Source organism: Misgurnus anguillicaudatus, chromosome 16, assembly GCF_027580225.2.
Source record: "Misgurnus anguillicaudatus chromosome 16, ASM2758022v2, whole genome shotgun sequence".
NCBI classification, from domain to species: Eukaryota; Metazoa; Chordata; class Actinopteri; order Cypriniformes; family Cobitidae; genus Misgurnus; species Misgurnus anguillicaudatus.
In genome coordinates this window covers 35,555,397-35,581,620 of record NC_073352.2, presented here as the reverse complement: position 1 = coordinate 35,581,620, position 26,224 = coordinate 35,555,397, and the positions used below count along the sequence as shown (strand labels likewise).

Sequence of the window (26,224 nt, the reverse complement as noted above, 5' to 3'; positions counted from 1 at the left end):
ATCTTCCTTCATATTCATCAAAATAAAATACTTTAAACAGGTTTGTAACGACAAGAGAGTCAGAAAAGGATGACAGAATTTTTATTTTTTGGTGAACTACCCCTTTAATGGTATACAGAAAGATCATCCGATGCCTGGTAAACACTACCACCTGTAGGACGGTAAGAGTAAAGTTTTCATCTCATCACTGTGGAGAATAAACTCAGTATATGATTTCAAGATGTTATAGCAAATATTTATTAATGAGGAAAAAAATTAATAAAAAATTTAAAAAACACACCGTTGGACAATTAATATTAAAATATACATTTAAAAGTAGGGCGTGAAATGTCTTTAAGTTGTTTAATCTTTTATAAAATAATTATTATTTTTTTATTCTTTAATAAGTAAAGAAATCTCTATATATCAAATACGTCAGATGACAGCTTTTAAAAAATAACAAAAACAGATGACAGATTTAAAAAAATAAAATAAAATCCATAAAAAGATGGATCGTTCATTATCATCTCTTCAGAATGTTATTATTATATTAGGTTTTTTACTCATGAAGTAAAGAAGCTCATGCATTACAAGCATACTGCAGAGATGATGCATTCAAGAACAACTCCAACAGTAAGCGACAATTATTAACAACAACAACAACCGGAAGCGACTCAATAAAACAGCCCACTTATCATTAGCTTATGTATTATTTGTACCTGTGTAATAATGCGAGTTTCTTATATTTTGACATTGTAGCCTACGGTTTAAATTAATAAAATGCATCAAGTGTATGCATTCACATGATGCTTACTATCTATAAAAAAGAATGCTTTTCTGATTTATGAGACTATCTGCAACCTGTCAAGACTATGTTAACAAATAGCATATTTATAAAATAAACCCCACAAACATCTCATTGAAGCTTAACAACTAAATGCAGATAAACAAAACACGCAAGAAACGGTAGGATTCGCTATGATTTAAATAAACTATTTCCTTGGTCCAAGATAGAAATCGATAAATATTTCTTCCCAAGATAAATATAATGTAGACTTTTAGTCACATGTATAAGACTATCGTGGTAATTCACAAGACAAATTAAAATTACATTAAAATAAATGATAAATCATAATATTCAGATTTATACTTATATATCCTATGTTCTTATATAAACTATTTATCACACAAGAAGTGTTATATTTAAATATATATTTAACACAACTCATCGATATTTAAACGAAAACCCGTCGCAGAGTGACTTTTATTATGAAAGCTGTCCCGTTGACTTTGTTCTGTTTTTTTGTGATTGTCGTGTCGCGCTTCATTCCTCCCGCTGCTGGATTGTTAGGCAGATGAGGATTGTTTTCATCGGGACGTTCACAACACGGCTAAAATGTTAAAATAATTGAATGACACCAATCCGAAACGCTGGGGGTTTATGAGGGGAGATCTTAAGCATTCAGTCTGCCGCACGTTGAACGCACCTCAATGTTATTTTCATAAAAAAACCCCGAGGAACCGCATCAGATGTGTCTTCAAACAAATGTTGGTGGTGTGTTGTTGTGGTTTGCGATGTATTGCTGATTTTTTTTGAGAGGCTCGCGGCCTCTTCGACTAAAATATAAATGCACGAATCGTTGGCGAGTTTTTTTCGTTTAATTTTTCGCAGCTGATCTTTGACTCAACACAATAGCGTTAGCTGGCCTGGACAAAATGAGCAGAAAACAGCATCAATTTAAAGGAGCAGAGGTCAGCTGTTGTGTCAAATACTTCTTATTTGCATTCAACATCATATTTTGGGTAAGTTTTGGCTGCATGTTTTGTAATTTGTGTGTTAACTGCCTCTCTAATCTTTTCTTTGTGTTTCTCATGATCTCTAAACAAGTTAAACAGGATTGACACACACAGATGCCTCTAACATATCGCAACATGTTAACTGAATAGATTTGTGTTACTGTACTTTTGAGGTGTCATAAAATATTTTCTCTGTATGGAAATCATCTCTTTATTCTGTATGGGGAATGAATTAAAGCCAATCAGATAAACAAATGTATTTATCCAGGTAGACGTCTATGTGGTTTCTAATGGGAGGTATGGAAGTGTTATTGTTATCTTTCTAAAGTTCTTCTCATTCAGAAGTGATTTGGGATGACTAGGATTATTTATGGATGTTAGGTCACAGATCGATTTATTTAAAAGTGGTTATTAAGTATTTTTCTGCTGTTTCAATGAAATGTAAAATGAATTTCCTGTTTTGTGCTTCTTTTTTATTTCTTTATCTGTCAGATATGTGCAGGTCTTTAGATGTATTGATGGTTTTTATGACATCAGTTATATTTATGTATTTGTCTGATGCTTTTTTCTAAAGTGTCCAATCAAGTTGAACATTATTATCAGTTTTTTTCTGAGAATCAATTCCACAACCTTTGCGTTGTTAACACAATGTACATCGCATGATCTTGCTTTCATTAGGTGCTGTTTGTAAATGCTGATGCTTCTGTATTACATCATTGTGATGAATCGTATCATATAGCTGTGATATGAATACACAAGGATAAAGGAAACGTATGGAGCGGGAAGCATCTGTGAGTAAACTGTTGGGATGAACTCATAGCCTGAAGCATGATTCTGTTAAGCTTATTGATGTCATAAATTCTGGCCTGGTTTCTTTTCATTGGTTAGTGTTGAATGGCATTTTGAATGCCCCTCTTTAGGGTGTGGTGGTGGTAATTGCCCCCCCCCATACTTTAATATTGTCCCGACTGAAATGTTAACCTTTCGTAAAGATCTGTTCAAGCAGACACTCCTTTTGCCATTGTCCTCGCTGTGTTTTATTGAATCTTGGTTTAGTTGAAGACTTTAGAGTCCAAATAAACTCTGGAATCTCAGATCATCTCTTTTTGTAGCTTTTGATCTTTTTACACGCAATCTGACCCATAAGTAGCACCTGAATTAACCAGACAGACCCATTTTAGGTTTAGTGGGAAAAGTGTGTACAAAAATGTCAAAATGTTACTTCCTATAGAAAAAAGCTGAGTATTGCTGCCTGCATTTCTCACCCTTATGTTGTTGAGGTATCTTGGATGATGGGGTGTAACAATACATCTATATGGATCAATGCATTGATTAAATTTCTATCAATACGATCCATCAATGCCACACAAAAAATATCGATTTGAGGTACCTTTATTTTGACACTCATATCTTGACTTAACATCCATCTACGCATTACCTCCAAAGTGTGCATTTTCGTTTATTTTCATGTCTTAGTGACTGCTATCATACGCAAATCGTGGGTTTGGAAATATTTTGTATTTGAAAAATGGATTGGACAAACAGATTGGCAGAAAACCTTTGCCAACACCAGCTGAAACACTAAAGACTTTAACTGTTGCCATCATAAGATTGATTTTATCTGACATTTTTCCCTCATTATTTTTTTCCTTTATTCAAAAAGTGTATTTTTTTGTTTGTTGTTGTAAATGTTCCAGATAGGACAAAGTTTGAGCATTTTTTAAAGAGTTTAATTAACTAGGGTATGCTGGGGCGATTGCTATGGTGTTTTGATCACTCAATTCATGACCCCTTTAAAATATACATGCAAAATTAAATCTGTTTCCTTATTACATTAGAAGAGAAATCAAAGAGATCATTTCATCCATTTATGATGGCAATTTCACCATTGCTGTGAAAACGACAGTATGTTCATATAGAAAAAGCACCAGCAGATTTACACATTATTTGTCCATCATTGTACCAACACATCATAACCTGTAGATCTCTACTGCTGTTTTTTGTCTTACTGGTACCAGTATTGTGTTTGTACCCATATGGTTCAGGTCCCTTCTTTGTCATTTAATATCAAGTCTTACACAGGTTTCAGACCGCACGCATGAGCAGCGCATGTTTTTTTCGGCACCCATATTAACAATACGTGTGCACTTTTCTGTTGACGAAAATTGCGTTACCTGCACTACGAGGACCCCGGTGTACATGTAAAATATGGATTATACTTCGACCTTAAGGGTGATCTATAGACCCCTTCAAGGTTTGTAAACATTGAATGAGTATCAGGTGCGCACGCAGCATGGGGTCAAACTGTTCATACCATCCAGGCTTTATAATTTAATCTAACAGGGCTGAAAAATGATGACTTACCTCAAATAAAGTGAGCACTACAAACACAAGCCTCTTTGATATTTGCATTGTTCCAGCCTGCGCGTTAATTGCAGCCGCAGATGTTGTAGTTTTTTGTTTTTGAGATTCTGCATAAATCGCGAAAACTTAGCGGAAGACCTGGTGCGATTTTCACAGCCCACGACGTAAGTAGGCATTTTTGACGATACAGAATAATACGCAACTCAATCTGCTGTAATGACTTTTCTGACCCCGACATGCACAGTTTGAACCGCCTGTGACGTGAACCGTGAAGGGATCTATAGTAATAGTAATGTTTGACTTCATTAACTGAGTTTTCACACATCCTCCTGTTATCACATAGTCTCTCCCATCTTGTTTAAAAGCCTTCTGTTGTCTCTTTGTCAGAATATTTGACCTCTGTGTGCCCGTACTGTGTAATGTCCATCTGATTGGTTTAAACTGGAGATGATTTGGCAGAAATCTACCTGATCCCTACAAACTCCAGAATACAGTTCACGAGCTTGGGTCTGATGGCCTGTAATTACAGCTTTCTAACTGAAGTCTTATATCTACCCAAGAGGCTTTGTAGCGACATCCAGACATTCCCACCATTCAAACCTCCCCCTCCATCCCAACAGTCTTTAATTTCTCCTCATCAGATTCTCCTCCTCCTCTTCTTTTCTCTGCGTTGAGGGCTTCTCTCGCCCCCTCTGTCTCGTATTTAAATGAAGATGTTTGTGATGGCGTGCGTGAGAGAACGGTCTCGCTGCTTCCCAAAGTGTCCGAAGGGTTCGAGTCTTGTGTGTCTCTCATTGAACCCCATTCAGCTTCAGTCGATGGGGCCGTGCGTTTATTGTCACACACGCTGCTCTTCATACAACAAAAGCATTTGACTGCTGTGTTGTTTGCACGCTCTGTGTGTGTGTGTGTGTGTGTGTGTGTGTGTTATGCAAATGTGTGAATTTAGCAGCGTAATGGGTGTGTTTGTGTCCTTGCGTGAGCTCATGTTTGTGTATGTGTAGTCCTGTGTTTTTGTGTGTTTATTCTTTTCATATCCTCCAGGTTCATATGGCAGATGGGAACCACATGTCCGTTTCCCCTCTTCCTCTGTGAGGGAGTTTATTTCCATGCCATTTCCCAGCAGGCCTTGTTCTCACTAACACTCACACACTCCACATTGAGTCATTTTGACTAAAACACAGATGAATCAGCTCAGAGACTCTTACTGTTTCATCATTTATTACAAATGACTTTACAGTTCTGTGATTGAGCCTCTGCTGACATTTGGCAATTATGATATAAAAGCCGAATTGTCATTGTTTATTGTTTTGAAATATTCCAGGGCTCAGATTTGTAAGGAGGGTTGTAGATTTGTCCTCTCGGTGGACTTAAGGAAAATACATTCACAACACACCTCACCTCTTCTCTTGGAAACTATAAACTAGGCATCAATATTTCCATAATCATGGCCCGAAAGACATCCATTAGAGCCAAAAACAGGCTTGGGTTGTTCTTGCGTTGATCCTAAAAGATAAATCTGAAACTTTCTGTAGGAAGTTATCAGTAGCTGTGTCTTCAAATTTACAGATTTGCGCAAAACATTAGCGTTATTTTCTAAATGTCGTTGAAAACTATTGCGAAATTGCATTTTCATTAATCGATGATATGTGACTGAAACTTAGTTTTAATGAATCACATCACTTTTACTAATATATCACATTCACCACAATAGGCATTATTTTTAACTGAATGAGACATAAGAGTATCATCCAAACATTAATGCCAAGGAAAGTCCCTTATATTAGATTATTTTAAATCAAAAGAGATGTAGGAGTGTAGGAGCAGACACGTATTGAGGTGTTTCTAGGAGGTTTCGGTTCATCTTCAAATAATAATTATGTGATTTTCTTGCATCAGGTGACCTAAAAATGCCAATAAAATGTTTCCATTGCAGTTTTGCCAAATACACCTTTTCTGAATTGCTTGAAAAAACAGCTCATGCGAGCGTAAAAACTTATTTGCGATATATGGGAGTTTTTTTTTTGTGAAATTGAGTTTTACCGCATTTTAATTCACAATGTCAATTTGTGCAGTTTGAAGGGTAATGGAAACGCAGCTATTGTTTCTTGTGTAATATTTTGATGTCATGATGGTTGGCTGATTTAGGCGGTTGACAGGGTGTAGTTAAAACAGACCATTTTTCAAACTCTTGAGATGTTCTGGTACTTGGATGTCTACACTGTAAAAAATTTGCTGTAATTATGCAGCTGGTTGCCAGTAACTTACTGTAGAAGATAAAGACTAAAAAAATGTTTCATGTTCATTTAACTTTGAACAAACGGTTGCCAGTAAATAACATAAATGTAAAATCTACAGTAAGTTACTGGCAGCTAGTTGCCAGTAATACCCATTAATACTGTAATTTCTACAGACATTTTTTACAGTGTAGTATGGTTCAGGTCTATCTTTTAGTCTATAGGTTTTTATGTCTATATGTTTGTCTTCCACCAGGCAATGATATCATAACTCAAATCACTTAACAGCATGCATTCCCTGCATCATTCATGTCTAATATGCTGGGGTTATTTTCAACCCAGCGTTGGGTCAAAAAGGGACGAATCCAGCAGCTATGTTGAAATGAATCCAGTGTTTATATTTGACCCAACAATGGGTTAAATTACAACCCAGCAGGCTGGGCTCATCTCTTTTGGGCCCAGCATTTTTTAGTGTGTAGCACAGACAGTTTCATGTCTGTTTAAAATTAATAGTGTTAAGATATTCAGTTTTGGATCTACATCTTTTGAATTAAAACTTAACCCTTAACCCCTTTTGTCATTCATTTCATATTAACTCCAGGCTGTCATTGCCTGTTAGTGTTGTGGTGTAAACAGCATGGGTCACGTGACGTCCGTACCTCTATACCGTGTAAATGACCCTGTCTGACTGTGACAACTGCCCATCTTTTTTTGTGATTAACTATTTTATTTGACATCAAATTAATCCTACACAATGCAATTATCAATTTGGTGAAAAATCATCTTAATCTTTTTAATATTGACTGAGTGAGATTGAAATCAAACTTTGATGCTCCTGATCTCATCATTAGATCTCATAGACTTTAGATATGGGCAAGGAAATGATGATTATTTTTCATTATTTTACTTTAATATATTAGGTTAAGTCAAATATCTAACTAAAGTAATTATGATAATCCCTTAGCATGCACCACTAGTACAGCCAAAACGGTAATACAGTATGTACTTTTCAGATCCTCCACTGTATTTGTTTTCAAGGTGTTTCAATTTTATTTTAATAAAACGGATAAATATGTCAGAAGTCTGAAGAAAAGCATTTAACAGTGAAAGCTGGTTTGAAAGGAGCTTCTGGTTTATGTCAGAGAGCTGAGAGTTTAAGCGTGATGATTGGCTCAAATAACAACATATGCAGGTTTAATGTTCTGCCATTCCCGGATATGTCCTATCCCGATATCCACAAAGACGTGACCACAACAATTTTCAATCCAACACGGATCAAGAAGCGAGGACTTAAGCTGAGATCTTCATGATGGGGTTCAGGGATCTGTACTGTTGTATTGAGCGTGTGCAGTGGATCATTGCTTTAGCTTTGTCCCCACCATCCAATAGGATTAGTGCAGACCACAGGGAAATGGGATTATGGGATTTGTGGCTATTGAGACTCAACCTCTGACTTTTACCTTCCTTCTCCTCATTCATTCAGCACCGTAACACAAAGTTTCTCTGACTTGTGTAGTTATAAAACATTAAAACTATCATGTTAAATCTGAAAAACAGCTCAGAGTACCTTGTTGTTTTGTCCTATCGGTCTAATGTAAGAGATGCAGGTTTGAATCTGACCTTTGGGTCATCATCATGTCTCAATAGTCTGTTTATGTGTTGTATTTAAAGACCTCTGAATGCATATGATAACATTTTAAAATATAAATCATTGTTTTTTTTATTGTTTTGTCCGGTAAAAAGATGCGCACAACTCTCTGTATGAGCTTTTAAATGTAGCTTGCGAGTACAGAAATCCTCAGTCCATACCTGTAATGTTTTGTCACAGCAATCCTTGACAATGATATTTGAGTTACCCTGAACTACAATAAATTGTAACAGCAGCATAGCATCTTTATCTGCTTACATCTTCTGTCTCCACTGTGCTCTTGTTTGGGATTTATGACATAAGTTTTAGCAATTTCGCAATTCTCTTCACTGCGTATGCAATCTATAGCATGTTTAAGCTTGCTGTGGGACATTTCACTTGTTATGTGACAATAGTAATGACTGATAAGACGACATTGAAGGAAATTGTGCTCAACAGATCCAGAGGATCAATGTACAGTTTGAGCGATCGTGAATAGAAAATTAAACTAAAAAGCAAGCACACATTTAAACGCAATTTCAACCCAAATTACATAAAACAGAATTACCCAACCACATCTGTAAGAGAATGCAAAAGCATTAAAATATATTTTATCTCCCTAAGATAGCCTGACGGGCAGGGCAAAGATACATTTTGGTAGCCCAACTGGAAGGCACAATAGCCCCGGGACGTTGGGCTAGCGATTTTGCAAGGCCTGCACTGTTTGTGAAACAGACAATTAAAAAAAAAACATTGATATTTTTATGTTATGCATATTTCTTTTAATAAAAGAGGTGATTTATATAATGTTACCACAGTGTTTTTCCTAGTAACAATTACAGATTTGTGCAAAACTTTAGTGTCTTATTTTCTAAATGTCGACAAAATATTGTTGTTGTGATATGGTGGCATTTTAATTAACTGATGATATGATATGTTTTTCCTCTTGCGATAAGTCATTTTAAACATCACGTCGTCGACTGATGATGGTAGGTTTACTAATGTTACATCACACATGGCATTATTAATAACTGAAGGAGACGTAAGAGTATTATGCAAACATTAATGCCAAGGAAAGCCTCTTAGAAGTGTCAATGTAAAGGTGTTTCTTGGAGGTATTAGTAGATTATTTTAAAGGAATATTCCATTTTCTTAAAAGAAAAATCCAGATAATTTACTCGAGTCTTAACACTTAACAGTTTTTTTCAACTGAGTTTCAAAGGACTATAAATGATCCCAAACGAGGCATAAGTGTCTTATCTAGCGAAACAACTGTCATTTTTGACAAGAAAAATAAAAAATATGCACTTTTAAAGCACAACTTCTCGTCTAGATCCGGTCGTGATGAGCCAGCGTGACCCCACGCAATACGTCATGAGGTCACAGAGGACGAACGCGAAACTCCGCCCCAGTGTTTACAAGTGTGTTAAAAGAGAACCGTTCCTACGTTGTTGTATGTCAAATGATTCTAATTAATGTCTTTGTGTCAGTTTATTGTTTACAATGGTCTGCAAATGTGCGTTTTATATACGTAACACGTGACCTCCCTACGTCACTACGCATTTACGTTAAGTTGCGCTGGACCGAAAAGTTGTGGTTTAAAAGAGCATTTTTTTTTTCTTGTCAAAAATGACAATTGTTTCGCTAGATAAGACCCTTATGCCTCGTTTGGGATTATTTATAGTCCTTTGAAACTTTGTTGAAAAAAACTGTTAAGTGTTGAGTTAAGTATTAAATGTTGGGCTCTATTAAAGTCCATTAAAATGAGAAAATTCCTGCAATGTTTTCCCCAAAAAACATAATTTCTTCTCAACTGAACAAAGAAAGACATCAACATTTTGGTTGACATGGTGGTGAGTAAATTATCTGGATTTTTCTTTTAAGAAAATTGAATATTCCTTTAAATCGAGAGAGATGTAGGAGTGTTATCCCAACATTATTGGCAAGGAAAGCCTCTTATTCTCAGGAGCAGACACGTATTGAGGTGTTTCTGGGAGGTTGGGAAATACCGGTGTATCGGGAAATTTTATATATAAATAATATATGGGAGGTTTTGCAAAATATCTGCCATATTTTCAATGTCAATTGTGCAATGAAAGGGAAATGGAAACGCAGTAAATGTGGTTTATTAAGTAAGTTTGGTTTGCCTCGGACCTTTCAAGCATATTACTGAATATACATCCCAAACATTTTTAAATCTGTTTCCTGTAAGCAGTTGTAGCAACAGTGATTTCTTTCTTTCAGGTAAAAATAAGTCTTTGCTTTCTCCTGGGAACATTATTATGGCAAATATATGCAGCGCATGCAGTAAAGTCTGCACTTTCCTCATCTTTGATTGAAACTCTGCCAAGTTTCTTTTTCTCAGGTTTCCATGAAATCAAAAGAGCATTGCTGTGTCTATAGCTGAACGCTAACCTCTTGTCATTACAGAGCAGGAATCAATCGTGTCAATGACTTAAAGGTGCCCTAGAATATAAAACTGAATGCATAGATGAATAAGAGTTCATGGTAATGACATGACATATGAGCCTCAAACACGATTGTTTCATCCTTCTTATGTAAACCTTGTGCATGCAAAAAAACACACACTTGAAAACAGACCAATCTCAACATAACACCAACTGTGACGTTACAGTCCAGATGTACACACACAACAATAAATTAATTACAGTGTTGTTACAATGATGAAAACAAAGTTGTGACTTATGTTATATGTTAGTTTATGCTGTTGATTTAGTGCTATATGCTAATGCTATATGCTAGTAATGGTATATGCTAGCTAATGCTATATGCTAGCGTTTAGGCTGAAGTTCTACTGTTGACATTACAGTTACGTTTTGCAGGTCCATACTAAAAAAAAAAAAACGTACCATTCAGAAACGTTTATAAATAATCTCCAAACAATTGATTATTCCTCAAAATCTGTATCTTCATTTGATACAGACTCAAACATAAGATCTGTTTACATACACACAGAGCTACTGAAGGAGAAACAGCCAATCAGAGCAGAGCTCAACATTATTATTCATCACCCTTTCAAATAAAGTAGATAGAAATAGACCATTTCATTCTAAAGACAAATCCTAGGGTTGTAAATGGACATGAAAAACTGACTCTGGATCATTTCTGTGCTTAATAAAGCCACATAGCTTCTAATAATACTTTAATAATAATAATACCTTACATTTATATAGCGCTTTTCTCAGTACTCAAAGCGCTTTACGAATGGGGGAATCTCCTCAACTAGGGATGCTCCGATCGATCGGCCGATAACGGCATTAAATGACTCGATCGGTCCTCGTTAAATTTTCCGATCTCATGAACCGATCTTTCTGTTTACTTTTGTCATCATATGGCTCCTCAATGCGGCTGCAGTTTGAGACCATTTTTACGCAGTGAGAGCATTTTTATAACCAGTGGCTCATGAGCGACGTGTAGATTTGCATTTCTCTCTTTGCCTTTACAGAGATATGTGTATTTTCTATAAGAACGCGGTCCGGTCCTAACAGCGCGACCCGTCTTCACATCCCCATCAAACAGCGTATACAACACATATCTATCGCGGACAATTGAAACGTCATGCCAAAAGTTTATTATTTGCATGCGTTTTAAAGTTTTGAGCGTTTAAACTTTCATTTTCATCACAGCTGCTCTTGTCTGCGTTCAGCCGTCACGCCGCGCACACACAGCAGCCTGTCGTCAGTGCACGTGAACAGAGCGATCTCTGTCAAGTCTTAAAGCTACAGTAATTTAGCCTGGGTGCCAGCCGATCTTAGCCCCGCCCACCACGATTTGAAATACGGGGAAGATCGGTCTGGGGATTCACCGTTGAGGAGCTACTATGAGAATATCAAAACAGGCCGACGAATCAAATTGTGAGGGCGGGCTTTATACGATGATTGACAGATAAACGACAGTAACGTAATGAACCACGTCACCAAAGAGCGCGTGTGTTGAATGGCTGCCGCTGTAGAGTTCAGATGTGTGGATTCTGACATTGAGTCTGTTCTAAAAGATATCGACAGAGCATTGATTTGAAAAGAGGAACAGAGAAACGCGAGCAGAGCATTTGTTGATGTTTTTGCCGTCCTTCCTACGGGATTCGGCAAAAGTTGGTCGCAACTGAAATGGCTAACGTTATCATGGCGATGCAACTCAGCGTGCACGACGAGATGGATATAATTAGCGGTCGTTGCCAGCTTCTTTTCGGAAGCCCGGAGTCGTGGTTGCTGAATAATTGGAGGGACATGCTAGGCTCCAATATTTTCAAGCCAACGTAGGGTATCGTCGTGGATGAAGTTTACCTAACGTACAAATGGTAAGAGATAGTCTTACTCTATGACTTAGTAAATACTTCATGTTGTGATATAAACGAAATGTTGTAAACATAGTAGGTGTTGATGTACATTCGCTAACTCAGACTTAGTATAATCACAATGTTAGTGTCATTGTAGCGAAATTACTAGCAGTTCGGTCAGGCTGCTAAAGACGCCATTTCAACATCACACACTCCGTTGCTCTGATTGGTCGTATGTCTATCCAATTGAGTGCAGAGGCATTTTTCGGTTGAGACACGCCTCATAATTTTAGCTCAATGGAGAGGTATCAGACTCAAATTCTGACTAGAATTGAGTATGACAACGTCAGGCTAACAGTAATTCATCTCTCAATAAAATCACTCTCTGCTCTTCACTAAAGAACTGTTGTACTTCATACGAATGCGTGTATATTTAATTCATACAGTAAAGACTGTGAAGTGTTTTATTTTCATTACTTTTTACAGACATAAGCCTTTTTAAAGGCATATTAAATTTCTCTTTGCAGAAGAAATATTTGTTGTCCTAATTTATTTGTTTCTCTATTAAAACAATAATATACCTAATTACTGCAAGTAATATAACAAAGGCAACATCTGTGGTATTACTTTATCTAGAAAAAAATGTTAACAGTTACAGTCATTAAAAAGATTGCTTGATCAGCTTGAAAAAAATCGGTATCGGCTGATCATGAAGATAACAAAACGGTATTGGCTGTAAAAATCCTGATCGGAGCATCCCTATCCTCAACCATAACCAATGTGCAGCATCCACCTGGATGATGCGACGGCAGCCATATTGCGCCAGAACGCCCACCACACACCAGCTTATTAGTAGAGAGGAGATAGAGAGATATAGCCAATTAGTATGAGGGATGATTAGTAGGCCAATGGGCAAGCTTGGCCAGGATGCCGGGGCACACCCCTACTCTTTTTCGAAGGACATCCTGGGATTTTTAATGACCACAGAGAGTCAGGACCTTGATTTAACGTCTCATGCGAAGGACGGTGCTTTTTTACAGTATAGTGTCCCCATCACTATACTGAGGTGTTAGGACCCACACAGACCACAGCCCCTGCTGGTCTCACTAACACCTCTACCAGCAGCAACCTGGTTTTTCCCAGGTGGTCTCCCATCCAAGTACTGACCAGGCTCAGCCCTGCTTAGCTTCAGTGGGCAAGCTGTCTTAAATGGCTTCTATATGAGAGAACAATTTACCAGATTGTGTGAATGCATTCTTTGACTGGATTGTGTTTGTGTGTTTCAGTTGCTGGGTGCTGCATTCTTGGGTATTGGACTTTGGGCTTGGGCAGAAAAGGCAAGTTGCATACGCAGACATAAAGTAACACAAGGATGCTTCAGATTCCTCATTTTGTTATCCGTGTGGTTACCCAAGCAACAATACTCCTAGATGTAAATAACAGCAAAGACAACGGCACTCTTTACCAGTACCAAAAATTCCCTCTGTTGTCTCATTTCGGCTGTCCGCTAAAGCAGCAGAATGAATATTTAATGTCTATTTCTGTTGAGCTTCACGTGTTATTCTTCTGTTTATAATAAACTCAAAACGGACTCTCCATCACGCTGTTTCCTGATGTCTGTAGTTTCCTCATAAAAACCTTAAACCGAGACGTTTGTGAGTACTGTATATGGGTGGCATAATTTATTCATTTATTTTCATAGCAGCTTAATATCACTGTAACACAGAGCTTTGACAGTAAGCGTTTGGGTTTCGTGTGACACTTCTGTCTCTGATTTGTCGTTCCTCTCCAAAGGTCAACCTCGCTTTTTTGATTCAAGCCTGAAAGGTGAATGTAATTTATTCACGCTAATTTGAGGTGACATAATGAATCTGAAAGTCAATTGGCTGATAAATAAGGTGGAAATTGCTCCGGTTGGGTGCTTCATTCATTGCTCTGACACTTGTAGACCATATGGCACTTATGTGTATTAATATCATCCAATTACAGGACACCTCGCTCTCACAATGTAAATTATTAATAATGTGGTTAATTTCTAATTAGCAAAACGTTAATCATGGAAATAAAGCATTAGGAGTTATTTAATTATCTTCATTTAATATAAATGTCGAAACCTCGTATCGCTTTGGTTTTACATTATTATCATAACACACCAGGAAAAACACAAACATACATGTTTATATTCAGTGTCGTGTGGTTTGTTATGAGGTCACGCTAAGATTTGACACTGGTGTACAACAGAGCCAACTTTGTCTGAACAAATGTGAATGTTTGGCAGGTGGTGGAGGATTTTATGGTCATGCTATAAACTCACTGCAATTCTGTCTGATCCACAGGGAGTGCTGTCAAATCTTTCCTCCATCACAGATCTGGGCGGTTTTGACCCTGTATGGCTCTTTATCGTGGTAGGGGGGGTAATGTTCATCCTCGGATTCGCCGGATGCATCGGTGCGCTCCGGGAAAACACAATCCTGCTCAAATTTGTGAGTTCCACCCTTGTAGTCGCTACCACCCGCCTGCTTTTCTCTCTTCACCCATTTTAGGGATTATTTGTTCCCAGATATAAAGAATAAATGAAACGATTTAGTCATTACACATGAATTCATAAAAAACTTACTGTAATACCTCCACTGTAAAGAAAAACCTAATAACAACTAGGGCTGTCAAAAGATTAATCATGATTAATTGCATACAAAATAAAAGTTTGTGTTTGCATAATATTAGTGCCGGGCAAAGATTAATCACATGCAAAATAAATGTGATTTTTATCTAATTATTATCTATATATAAACACAAACACATATTTATTTAAAAAAACATTTACATGTGTATATATATTTATTTATATTTTTATTGTGTGTGTGTGTGTTAAATATACTTATTACACGGCTCTCTGGAATGCTTGATTCTGATTGGTCAGTTGAGACATTTGCAGGTTCGTTCTTTTCAAATAATAACCGCTCCAAAATAATAACGCATAGCCGGACTACTTGCACGAGTAAAATCGCTCCGCGCCAATAAAGATCAATATAGATTACTGTCTGTTTGGCGCCATCTTGTGACAAACACTCGACAACCACGACAAGACACAGACAGCTTACTGAGACTGAACTTGACAAAATAGAGCATGACAGCTACGAAGCCAACACACACAAAAATACAGAATGGGGATTAAAACTTCTCAAAGACTGGCTAAAAGAGAAAAAATGGAGACAAGTATGAAGCAGAGGATCTTAATAAGGTATTACGATCATTTTATGCATCTGTGCAAAGTTTCGCGGAAGGATACAAATGTTAATTTAAAACAAATATTCCAATTAAAGGTTTCAAATTCATATTCATGTCCAGTTTTTTTTCTTATGTGGCAAGTAGCCGTGTAATAAGCGGGATAATGTAGAGGCAGCCGGTAGTTATTGGGAAATAAGCCCCTTCAGTGTGATACAAGACCCTCCGCTTCGCGTCGGGTCCTGATCACACTGTCAGGGCTTATTTCCCAATAACTACCGGCTGCCTCTACATTATCCCTTACATAATAATTACACACACACACACACACAAATATTATGTAAAAAAACTTTTCTTTTGTATGCGATTAATCATGATTAGGAAGGTGATGTGATTATAATTTCATTGTCTGTGTGTGTTTTTTTAGTTTTCCGTGTTTCTGGGTCTCATCTTTTTCCTTGAGCTCACTGCTGGAATTTTAGCCTTTGTGTTTAAAGATTGGATCAAAGACCAGCTGAACTTCTTCATCAACAACAATGTTAAAGCGTATCGAGATGACATCGATCTTCAGAATCTCATTGACTTTGCTCAAGAATATGTGAGTCAGCATCATTTTCTGCTGTACTATGATATTTTACATCATATACTGTAAGGTGTTTACTTTAGATAAGATAGATAGATAGAGAAATGTCTGCTTGAATATGAGATATCCTCTCGAGCCCTATTTGGATGGTAATTGTTTCTCATCAGAATGTCTGTAAAATATATTTGCATGCGTCCTCTGTGATAAAACTTGTGATTTGAAACACCTGAAAATGTGCTGCACGTGTGGTTAATTTCACGATCATTCACATGACCCAGACATGTGATTATATGTTTATGGAATAATGTTGTGTAATTGAAAACATTTAGCACTTGTTGCTACTGATAATAGACATTTGAAATGTTTTCATGATTTTCTTCTCTTTATTTATATCAGCTCCCACTCGCTGTAGAAGCGCAATGAAAGATTGTGCGGTGCCCATAATATACCTCTCATCTTTTTAGTTATGATGATGTCAATGTTTAAAATGCTTGTAAATTTAGAGACGCTTCACTGATGTAGAATAAACGCGTGTGACCATACGGTGCTTTTTAGTGGTTTAAAAGGAAGTGCAGACTTTTACATTGACTTTTTATAAACTCAGAGATCTGGATTCAGACAGCAATTAAATTACCACACAACCTTGGTGTTCATCAAAAAAACAGGAGGTTATTCGGCCAGAGATTTTACTGCGGGTGGTCAGAGAAAAACACAGACATTTTGGATTCGGACAGTGACTGATTACTCCCTGTAAATGATGAAAATACCTTACATCCTCACGAGAAACAATTACAGTCTGAATAGAGCTTATGTCAGATTTAAGTGTTTCTTCAACTTAAAGCACTTTTATGCCCACAGATGTTGATTTTTATTCTAACCCCCCAAAAAAGATTTGTTTTTCCTACTCTTACGTACCAAAACTGTTTTATAATTGTGATTATTTAAACAAACAAACATTAAACATGTTAATAACAAATGTTGTTTTTATACAACTATCCCCTTTTATACAATTTTTATGCTATGCTTTAAGGTGCAGTTTGTACATTTTAGTGGCATCTGGTGGTGAGGTTGCAAATTGCAACCAACGGCTCAGCCCACTGCTCAGCCTTCGCTTTTGAAACACATAGAGAAGCTACAGTAGCCGTCACCGGAAAAACATGTCATCGTCAAAAATGTTGGTCCGTCAAGGGCTTCTGTAGAAACGTGGTGGCACAAAATGACGACTTCCACGGAAGAAGACACTCATGCATGAAGATAAAAATATCTTATTCTAAAGTAATAAAAACATAACGATTCATTATAAAAAGGCCTTTATACACCCCTGATAATACAGTTTTGTATATTATATTGCATTTCTGTCAAGAGATCCTTCTAAAAATAACACACTGCACCTTTAACGAGTTGTGACATCATTATAATTAAGTTTAATGAAAATTTACTTGGTTATCAATAAGACTCCAGCATTAGTAACAAGTATTCTCTAAAAGTAAATAATGATGTGTAAAGAGAGAAAAGATGTTTTTTTCTTCATATTTCATATTGTAAACAAAATATATTTTTCTAAGACCTTTCCAGTCCTGCTCTATTGTGTACATCCTATATTTAAGATTCATATGATTGAAAAGGTGTCTACCCTTTATTTATCTGAGTTTCATTACAGACTTTATAGAAAAGCTTATAGTGAATGAAAGCTGATGATTGTCATATTTATATATCACATCAGTGGTCGTGTTGTGGTGCTCACGGGCCGAACGACTGGAATCTGAACATCTATTTCAACTGCACGGATTTAAACCCCAGTCGAGAGAAATGTGGCGTTCCTTTCTCCTGTTGTGTCAAAGATCCAGCGGTGAGTCTCATCACCTGTTTCACACAATTACTGCACGCTTTCTCTCTCTCTGTTTTTCCCGTGCTGTTATTATATTATTAAATATTCAGAATGGTTAGAAAGACTTAAAATGATAATGAAAATGTATTTTGGTCTTTCTAGGAGGATGTCTTGAATACACAGTGTGGCTATGATGTCCGACTTCAAGGGGTGAGTGCTTTATTAGTCTGTAGTTTGTATTGTTAATAGTGTTCAGATTCCTCTCAGCAGTGAACACTGAAGGGTTAAAAGCACGAGAGCGTTTCACTTCCTCTACTCCTTAATAACAGTTTAAGCCTTTAAAAGTGATAATTAGCTTCTAGTTTTAGCCATGGAAACGATGGAGGTCTGTAATTGAGGAGTCGGCGGCAGTATGGGTGGAGTAACACTGCATGAAAGAGTACTACTGCTGTTTCCATAGACATTTTCACACAGAGATTACGGTAAATGTGTCCAGGTTTTGTCCGGGGATCGTTTGATTTTGGTTCATGCACACTGCCAATGATTTTCTGGAGTCACACACATATGGTAAAGATCCTATAAAGACACATGACATTATTTCTCTCTGTGTGCATTATAGTTTATGTTAAGATGATATAAGGAGCTTGTGATGCTCTGTTCTGTTATTGCTGCTGAATGATCTCTGATAGTGTTGAGCTCCCTGATCTCTGCTTCAGTCCAGTTTTTTGATATTTCTCCTGATGAATGTTGATCTGCGTTGTGTTAAAGAGCTGAACTATAACTTTTTTGTTGCGCATCGTCCTTACTGCGTTGTTTCTGCGTCTTTTTCACACAGAATGCTTTCCGTGAATGTTACGGCAATGCTGTAGGTCCTTTTTAAGGGAATGATCCCAGAACATTAACGGGACATGTTTGTGTTCACACAGAAGCCTTTCTGACAATTTTACAGACATTTTTTGGACAGAAGCACTGTGTGAATGTGATGTATGATTTACCTTTAGATTTACTCTAGTTTTTATTTCATCTGAAATCTGGTTTGATTTGAAGATTTGATGATGGATGTTAGCGAGTACATCTTAAAGATTTGTGAGCTGCTTTATCAGAATGTAAGAAAGTAAAAAGATCTTATTCATCTTTAAGATATAATGCAGATGTCTTTACTAAACAGATTTGACATGACAAATGATAGATTTCAGCCAGTTACTCTGTATCTTTCATCAAACCCTATGATGTTTGCAACATTAGAAAAATGAGACCTTTCCTATCTACACAAGTCCTAGTCCAGACTGGACTATTGCAATGCGTTACTGGCCGCACCCCCAGCCTTGTGGTGCCATCTCAGAAAGGGAAAAAAAATCAGTATCACAAACTTTCTGTGGATCTGTTTCTCATCTGGGAAATGATCTACCGGTCACGACAAGATCTGCTGACCGTTGGCTAAAAACCTCTCTTCTGCCAACACCTTACTTACTAATACGGAGTTTAAAGGGGCCATGGCACAAGACTTTTTTAAGACTTCAAATAAATCTTTGGTGTCCCCAGAGCACATATGTGAAGTTTTAGCTCAAAATACTCCACAGATAATTTATTATAACATGTTAAAATTGCCACTTTGTAGGTGTGTGCAAAAATGAGTCGTTTTGGGTGTGTCCTTTAAAATGCAAATGAGCTGATGAAATTCAAACACTGATCACAATGATGGTGGTTTGTTGCAATTAAAACTCGATTGTGCTTTTCTCTGCACTAAATGGCAGTGCTGTGATTGGATAGTGCAGATTAAGGGGCGGTATTATTATAATAAGAGCTCCTTATGACATTATAAGGAGAGCCAAATTTCAACGACCTATTTTTTCATGTGCTTGTAGAGAATGGTTTACCAAAACTAAGTTACTGGGTTGATCTTTTTCACATCTTTTCGGTTGATAGAAGCACTGGGGACCTAATCATAGCACTTAAACATGGAAAAAGTCTGATTTTCATGCCATGACTTGATGATTCTAGTTCTAGTGTAGGGATGTGCAAAAATACTGATATAACTAACTATCATGATAAATTCTTCCACGATAGTGTATCAGTATTTCAATCTCTAGCATTAATATTTAAAAAAAAATCCCTCTGTGTGCGTCGACTCCTTTTCCGCTCCTGTAGTTATCGCTGTCCAGTTGTCTGTCATATGCGGCCATTCGGTCAATGTCTCAGAAGTTAGCGGGAGGGAGAAAATGGCAAAACATTTAAAAATGCCTGCAGCTTCCAAAGCCGACATGTACAAGCACTTTGGCTTTAAAAAAACTAAAAAAAAATTCAGCTCTACATTTTTTGATAAAAAAAGAAAAAGTATTGCAATGTATCGGAATATGCACCATATTGTTTCGTATCGTGATAGATTGTATCAAGCCCCATGTAAAACGATATGTATTGTATCATATTGTGAGGCCCTTGCCAATACCAGCCCTATTCTAGTGTACTTATTTATTGCTGTTCTTGTGGCGCTGTAATTGCTTCTATTGTTACCTCATGTGTAAGTTGCTTTGGACAAAAGCATCCCCTAAATGACTAAATGCAAATGTAAGTGTTTGTTTGTGCAGTGGCTCAGTGGTTCATGGGGGTTGTCTACAAACCGGAAGGTTGGTGGTTCAATCCCCGGCACCACCGGACCAAGTGTCGAGGTGTCCTTGAGCAAGACACCTAACCCCAGCTGCTCCCGACGAGCTGGCTGGCGCCTTGCATGGCTGACACCGCCGTCGGTGTATGAATGTGGGAGTGAATGGGTGAATGTGAGGCAAATTGTAAAGCGCTTTGGATGGCCATAGGTCTGTTAAAAGCGCTATATAAATGCAGTCCATTTACCATTTACCATTTACCATGTTTTAAAAAGATGGAATGAATTAGTCAAACCATAAGAATCAAACCAACATGCATTGTGTGTAGTCTGAAATTGTGTTGCTTTGTGACTTTAAACTCAAAGTGATAGAAGATCACAAACAGTAAACCATCTACTGACTCTAAAGATCTTTTAAATGCTTCAGGTATTTTTGGTTTGGTTGCAATGGGGTGGAAAGTTTCACAGAATTTTTGCAACCGTAATCTTTGTTAAAGTTGTTATTGCAGAAGCTCAGAGAAGATTTGAGATGAATGAAGTCCGTCAGTATCCAGTTATCATTCAGTACAGAGTCTCTTTCTCAAGTCTTACTGGTGTAAAGTTACATTTACAGTCTTTTGTGTCGGTTGTACATTGAAGGAACAAAAGATTGAACGGAGAAGATGTTTGCGTACTTCACAAAAGATTTCTCTCACTGTCAACATTTGCCTGCTTTTCCAGAATCCGAGCGCTGGTAGTTACAGACATTCCTTAAGCGGATCTTCTCTCTGTTAGTTTGCTGTGTGACATTTCATCAGCTTAGTGTACTTTCAGAGTTCCTGAGAGGATATTTGTTCTGGAAAAAGATTATTACACAGCTCTTAGCAGGTGAAGGCCTTATTGTTTTTCCTCACTAAAGGTCAGCTGAGAGTGAATTGAGCAATATCCTCTTCACAACCATGATTTAGTTACTTGGTTTGCTCTGATAGTTTACAAACAAGTTAAGTGCTGTTTTCAATGATGTTTTGACAGGAGCTGGACCAGCAGAGATACATCTACACCAAAGGTTGTGTGGGACAGTTTGAAAAGTGGCTTCAGGATAATCTCATCGTTGTGGCTGGGATTTTCGTGGGTATCGCATTATTACAGGTAAAGATCATGAATTATAAAGCTGCTACAAACGACTCTAGAGTGAAGTGATAACATGAATGTCACACTGCCACCTTCTGGTTAAACTCAAGTTGACATCCTATTGAGGTTTACATCACAGAGAACCACTGACATTTGGGAGTAGATGTTTTTAATTTGACTAAAAAATGTTCATCTTAAGTGCATATAGGTTTAATATAACTGACATGATGTATTTACCTGTGAACCTCTTTAATATAAATATATATGTATTCTCTTTTCTGATTTTGTAGATTTTTGGGATTTGTCTGGCTCAAAACCTTGTGAGTGACATCAGAGCGGTGAAAGCAAACTGGTGACCAGGTTATGGCTGAGTGTTGATTGTAAAGGATGACTGTTTACACGTCACTGAGCTGAGAAACGTCTCTCTGGAGGTTTAATGTAAGCTGACTCTACATCTATACATCTACTTTCTTTTTGTGTGTGTTTTTTTCTGAAGACAAGCTCTTAGAGAAGAGATATCATTGAAATCGAGATGAGATCGCTCTCACAACACTTCTTCATATCAGACTCTTTTTGTCACTGGAGAATAATGTTACATGGATGATATTTTAACTAACCTGTGGAGAACAAACCTGAATCAACCACTGAGACATTTAAACAAAGCAAGCAAAGCCTTACTGCAGCACACCACCCGCTTCAGCTTCCAGATGATGGATGCTCGGACTCTTACCTCTGATTGGCTCTCTGGGATGTCCAATCAGAACGACGTACTTGATAATTACACGTTTATTTTTGTGATTTTTAGCACTACTGTTGGGGAGTGGTGGAGATCTGCTCTGCTTTTTGTCTGTGCAGCAATGTTTGGCTTTTTCCCTCTTGTTCATTTTGGCTCGGAGTATAAATAGATGAAACCGCTGTCCCAGACTCGCTGTAGTTTATTTTCGCTACTCATAACAATACGCTATAGTGACACTAACAATGTATTATTATAAATATGATGCTGCTTTAAGATATACATCGCTATACTAACCAACTGAACTTCCCATGGAAAGGAAGGCAAACGCAGTACAGATGGTGCACACAAACACACAGATCCAATCGAATAATCGCTAACACTTTTATAAGCTCATGTTTGTAATGCATTGTAGCCTCTTTGTAATCATGTGTAGGTCTTTATTGCTATTCTATACATATATTTGTAGAGACACAACAACACCTATTCCCCATTATAAAAACAGTGATAGTTGCTTTTATGGTATTTGTATTGTTTCTTGTGGGTGTGGCATTTGCTTTTTTAATGTGCATGCTCATACTCCATTGTGCACTGATTTATTAGTATTAATTACTCAGTTGTGTACTTTCAGTAGTGTATTAATAAAGACACAGCCTGCATTGTTATATATTGTCATTATATTACGACTTATTAGTAATGCAGATTTAGTTTTTTGTCAAATAAGTGAATTGTTTTAATTTGATAATACGGTTGTTAACCTCTGTGGATGCATTGTTGGTGGCTTTAAGTAAAGTGAAAGCATAGGATACAAATGTTAGGAAATCATGATGATGTTATTCATTATCCAGTTTGCAAATTTACCATAATGGCTATAATGAAAATACACAAATGATATTAATACAAACAGTTGCAATGTAAATACTAGTAAAACACAGCACATTTTTTTATGATTTACATCTTTATGGTTTCATTAGCATTAGGAAAACTGTATCCTTTGCGTTCACGTTGCTTGGGGCCATCAGTAATGCATTTGTGGAGGTTTATAACTGTATTATAACATGGCTATTAACAACAATGAAAACAGTTATTTGACAAAGAACTAAAATGACTATAAATATACTATAATGGCAATACAGGCTGCGTCTTTATAAATACACTCATTGACGTATGCAAGTAATTAATACTAATAGATCGGTGTGTGATGGATTGTGAGCATGCACATTGAAGGGGCAAATGCATCACTTATAAAAATATTATAAATGTAACTATAACTGTTTTTATAATGGAGTATATTGTGTCTTTATAAAGATATTTGTGGAGTGGTAGTGGAGACCTATACATGATTATAGAGAGGCTATAATGCATTATAAACATGGGCTTCACAGAAAGTGTTACACATAGCAAACACGCTCACCTAACTGAACTATATTTGATTTACTCTTGACTCACACGTTCTCAATATCTGCATGCTGTCAGCCATTAAAAACGCATGTTAACCCAGACCTCTTCATACACACACATCTACTGTATATACTGTATGTGTGATTGTGTATCTAACACATTATATCTATACCATACCAGTGCTGTGGTAATCCTCCATCTATGTTATGAGAGTATATATTGAGCCATGACCTCGTTCAGCAGTGAAGTGTGAAGGTAATCGGGTCAAATGTGAGATTTCTCTTCTGTGGGCGGAGTTTGGGAGGGAGGGAGGGGTTTAATTAATTTCCTGTCAGTGTATATAAGAGACAAATCTATACAAATACAAGACACATTACATGATGACAATGAGGATTTTGTGCTACAAGAACACGTCTGGCGTATATTTCAACCCAAAACACATGTCGAGATGAAATTAAGCTTACTTTATGAAACTAACAGTATTGAGATACTATGAATAGCATAAAATCGTATTACTGTTTTTTATTGTTGTTTTTACTGCAATACAAGACGCAGTCAACACTGAGAATAATTGAAATTGAAACAAACAAACAATGTATTTATACATTTTACTAACAAGAATAATTTTGATTTTGGGATTAATTGTGATCTGGGCGTGTTTTTGTGAGATTTGGTTAAATATTGTGTTTTCAAATCTTTTTTCTCATGTTTTTTTGTTGTTGTCATGTGGCCTTTATCATGCATATAGATCCTAATGTTACTTTGGCTCTTGCATATCATGAATGTAAAGATCGTCTTTATATGACTTTACCTTTGAAAGTGCAATGCAAACGCTGATATGAGTAATGTTTGTCAGACACACAACTGAAGAACGCATCATAACTCGTGTGTGTGTGTTTGTGTGTTTGTGTGGTGTATTTAACATTCCTTCTGCATGCCTTGGCTTAAACTTTTTATGAAGTGCATTTTGCATTTAAGCAGTTTGTGTGTGCTGGTTCATCAAAACAGCTTTGATGATGGTAAAAAAACTAGTCTACTGCCCTTTCCCTGTACCAGCTGTGGTAGTTAATAATCATTTCAAATGTTTATAAGCACAGGAACTAAAGTTACTTTCATTCAACCAATTTACACTTAACTTTTGTACAGAAGTTTTAAAGGTTAATTCTGTGGTCAATGCACATCTGAATATCTAAGATGTAGTCTTAGTCTTTATGCTTGACATGACACTTGTCACTTTTATGCGCTTTGAATTGCGAACGCCTTTAAGATGTTTGGTTTGGTTTGCTTTACATTCCCTTGTTAGTAGTCTTGATAGAAATCTTTGGATTCTACCTCATGATGGAGAAATGACTTGAATGATGAATATTATAAGAGTCATAACTCCAGTACAGCCGTTCTTTAACATGACACTGCAGTAAATATCCTGGAAACAAATGATGATCGCAGGTGTTCAGTTTTTAGGTTTATTGTTAAAGCTGAATGCAAAAACAACACACATGCAGATTTATTTGAATGACTCTTTCTAAAGTTCCAGTGTGTTTTTATTAAGGATTGTTTGTTGAAGCTATTCTAGTCCTATATGGACAGCACTATTTCAGGACTCGGACGTCCTGTTAAACTGAGGACTTAACTAGTTGATCAACATTAACACAACATACCCTCCTCTTAAACTGGACAATGAATATATTGCACTTGTAAACCTAAAGCATTTTCTCTTTTTTTTTATTAAATGATTGTACCAAACTCATTACCGCCTCTCTATCTAGAATCCACTTTTAGAAAATGAAGATGATGAGTCAAGATGATGATTGGAAACATCAATGCCACTGTTCTTCTTGAGGTTTTTGTGTTTTTTGTTGAACGAGAGAATCCAGAAATGGACTTTTCTTGTGGGTCTATTACACTGTATGTTATAAAATATTTCAAGCTTTTTCTTTTTCATAATAAAAAACTGAATTACAACATTTTGGGTTTTCATTCTTCATCTGTTAATTCTGTCAAGCCTATAACTGAACATCAATGTCGGCTTGTACATCGCAGATGGCTCATTTCCAACTAAAACATTTGAAAATGAAGTTCATCAATCTTACGTTAATGGTTATTTGTTATGTCATGTAATATAATCGCATTTCACACAAGGTCATACAAAATGAGTATTGAAAATAAAATTACCATTGGCAATGTAGTTATTATAATGTATTGTTCTTAATTAAGATAGAAGAAAGCTATTTAAAAATGCTAGCATGCGTCTTAACTTGTATTACATCTTTAAAAGACATCAATTCTTTTTATTTGAAAAGTGTAATTAATATGATCTGTAATTTAGCTTAACAGCATGTCATTGAATATTTGAAAGAAATGAAATACTTCAGATAGGTGGAAAGCAGTGTAAAGATCTGTGTAATTGTATTTATGAGCACTAGATGGTGACAAACCTTCACCAT

The 26,224-nt window shown here is 36.7% G+C and overlaps 1 protein-coding gene across 2 annotated transcripts; it reads left to right on the top strand.

Moving 5' to 3' along the window:
- The first annotated feature begins 1,282 nt into the window (after nt 1-1,282).
- tspan17 (tetraspanin 17) lies at nt 1,283-25,744 on the top strand. 2 transcript variants are annotated; one of them, XR_012358055.1, is made up of 9 exons: nt 1,283-1,782; nt 13,588-13,638; nt 14,638-14,784; nt 15,954-16,124; nt 17,833-17,958; nt 18,100-18,147; nt 21,548-21,664; nt 21,937-22,084; nt 25,547-25,744. XR_012358055.1 is itself a non-coding variant. In XM_073854558.1 (8 exons), the coding sequence occupies exons 1-8, from the start codon at nt 1,696-1,698 to the stop codon at nt 22,000-22,002; spliced, it is 813 nt and encodes a 270-aa protein (XP_073710659.1). In that variant the 5' UTR covers nt 1,283-1,695; the 3' UTR covers nt 22,003-22,570. The 2 variants fall into 2 exon arrangements, 1 of the variants encoding a protein (XP_073710659.1); XM_073854558.1 differs by lacking the exon at nt 25,547-25,744 and having other exon boundaries at nt 21,937-22,570.
- The last annotated feature ends 480 nt before the right edge of the window (nt 25,745-26,224 follow it).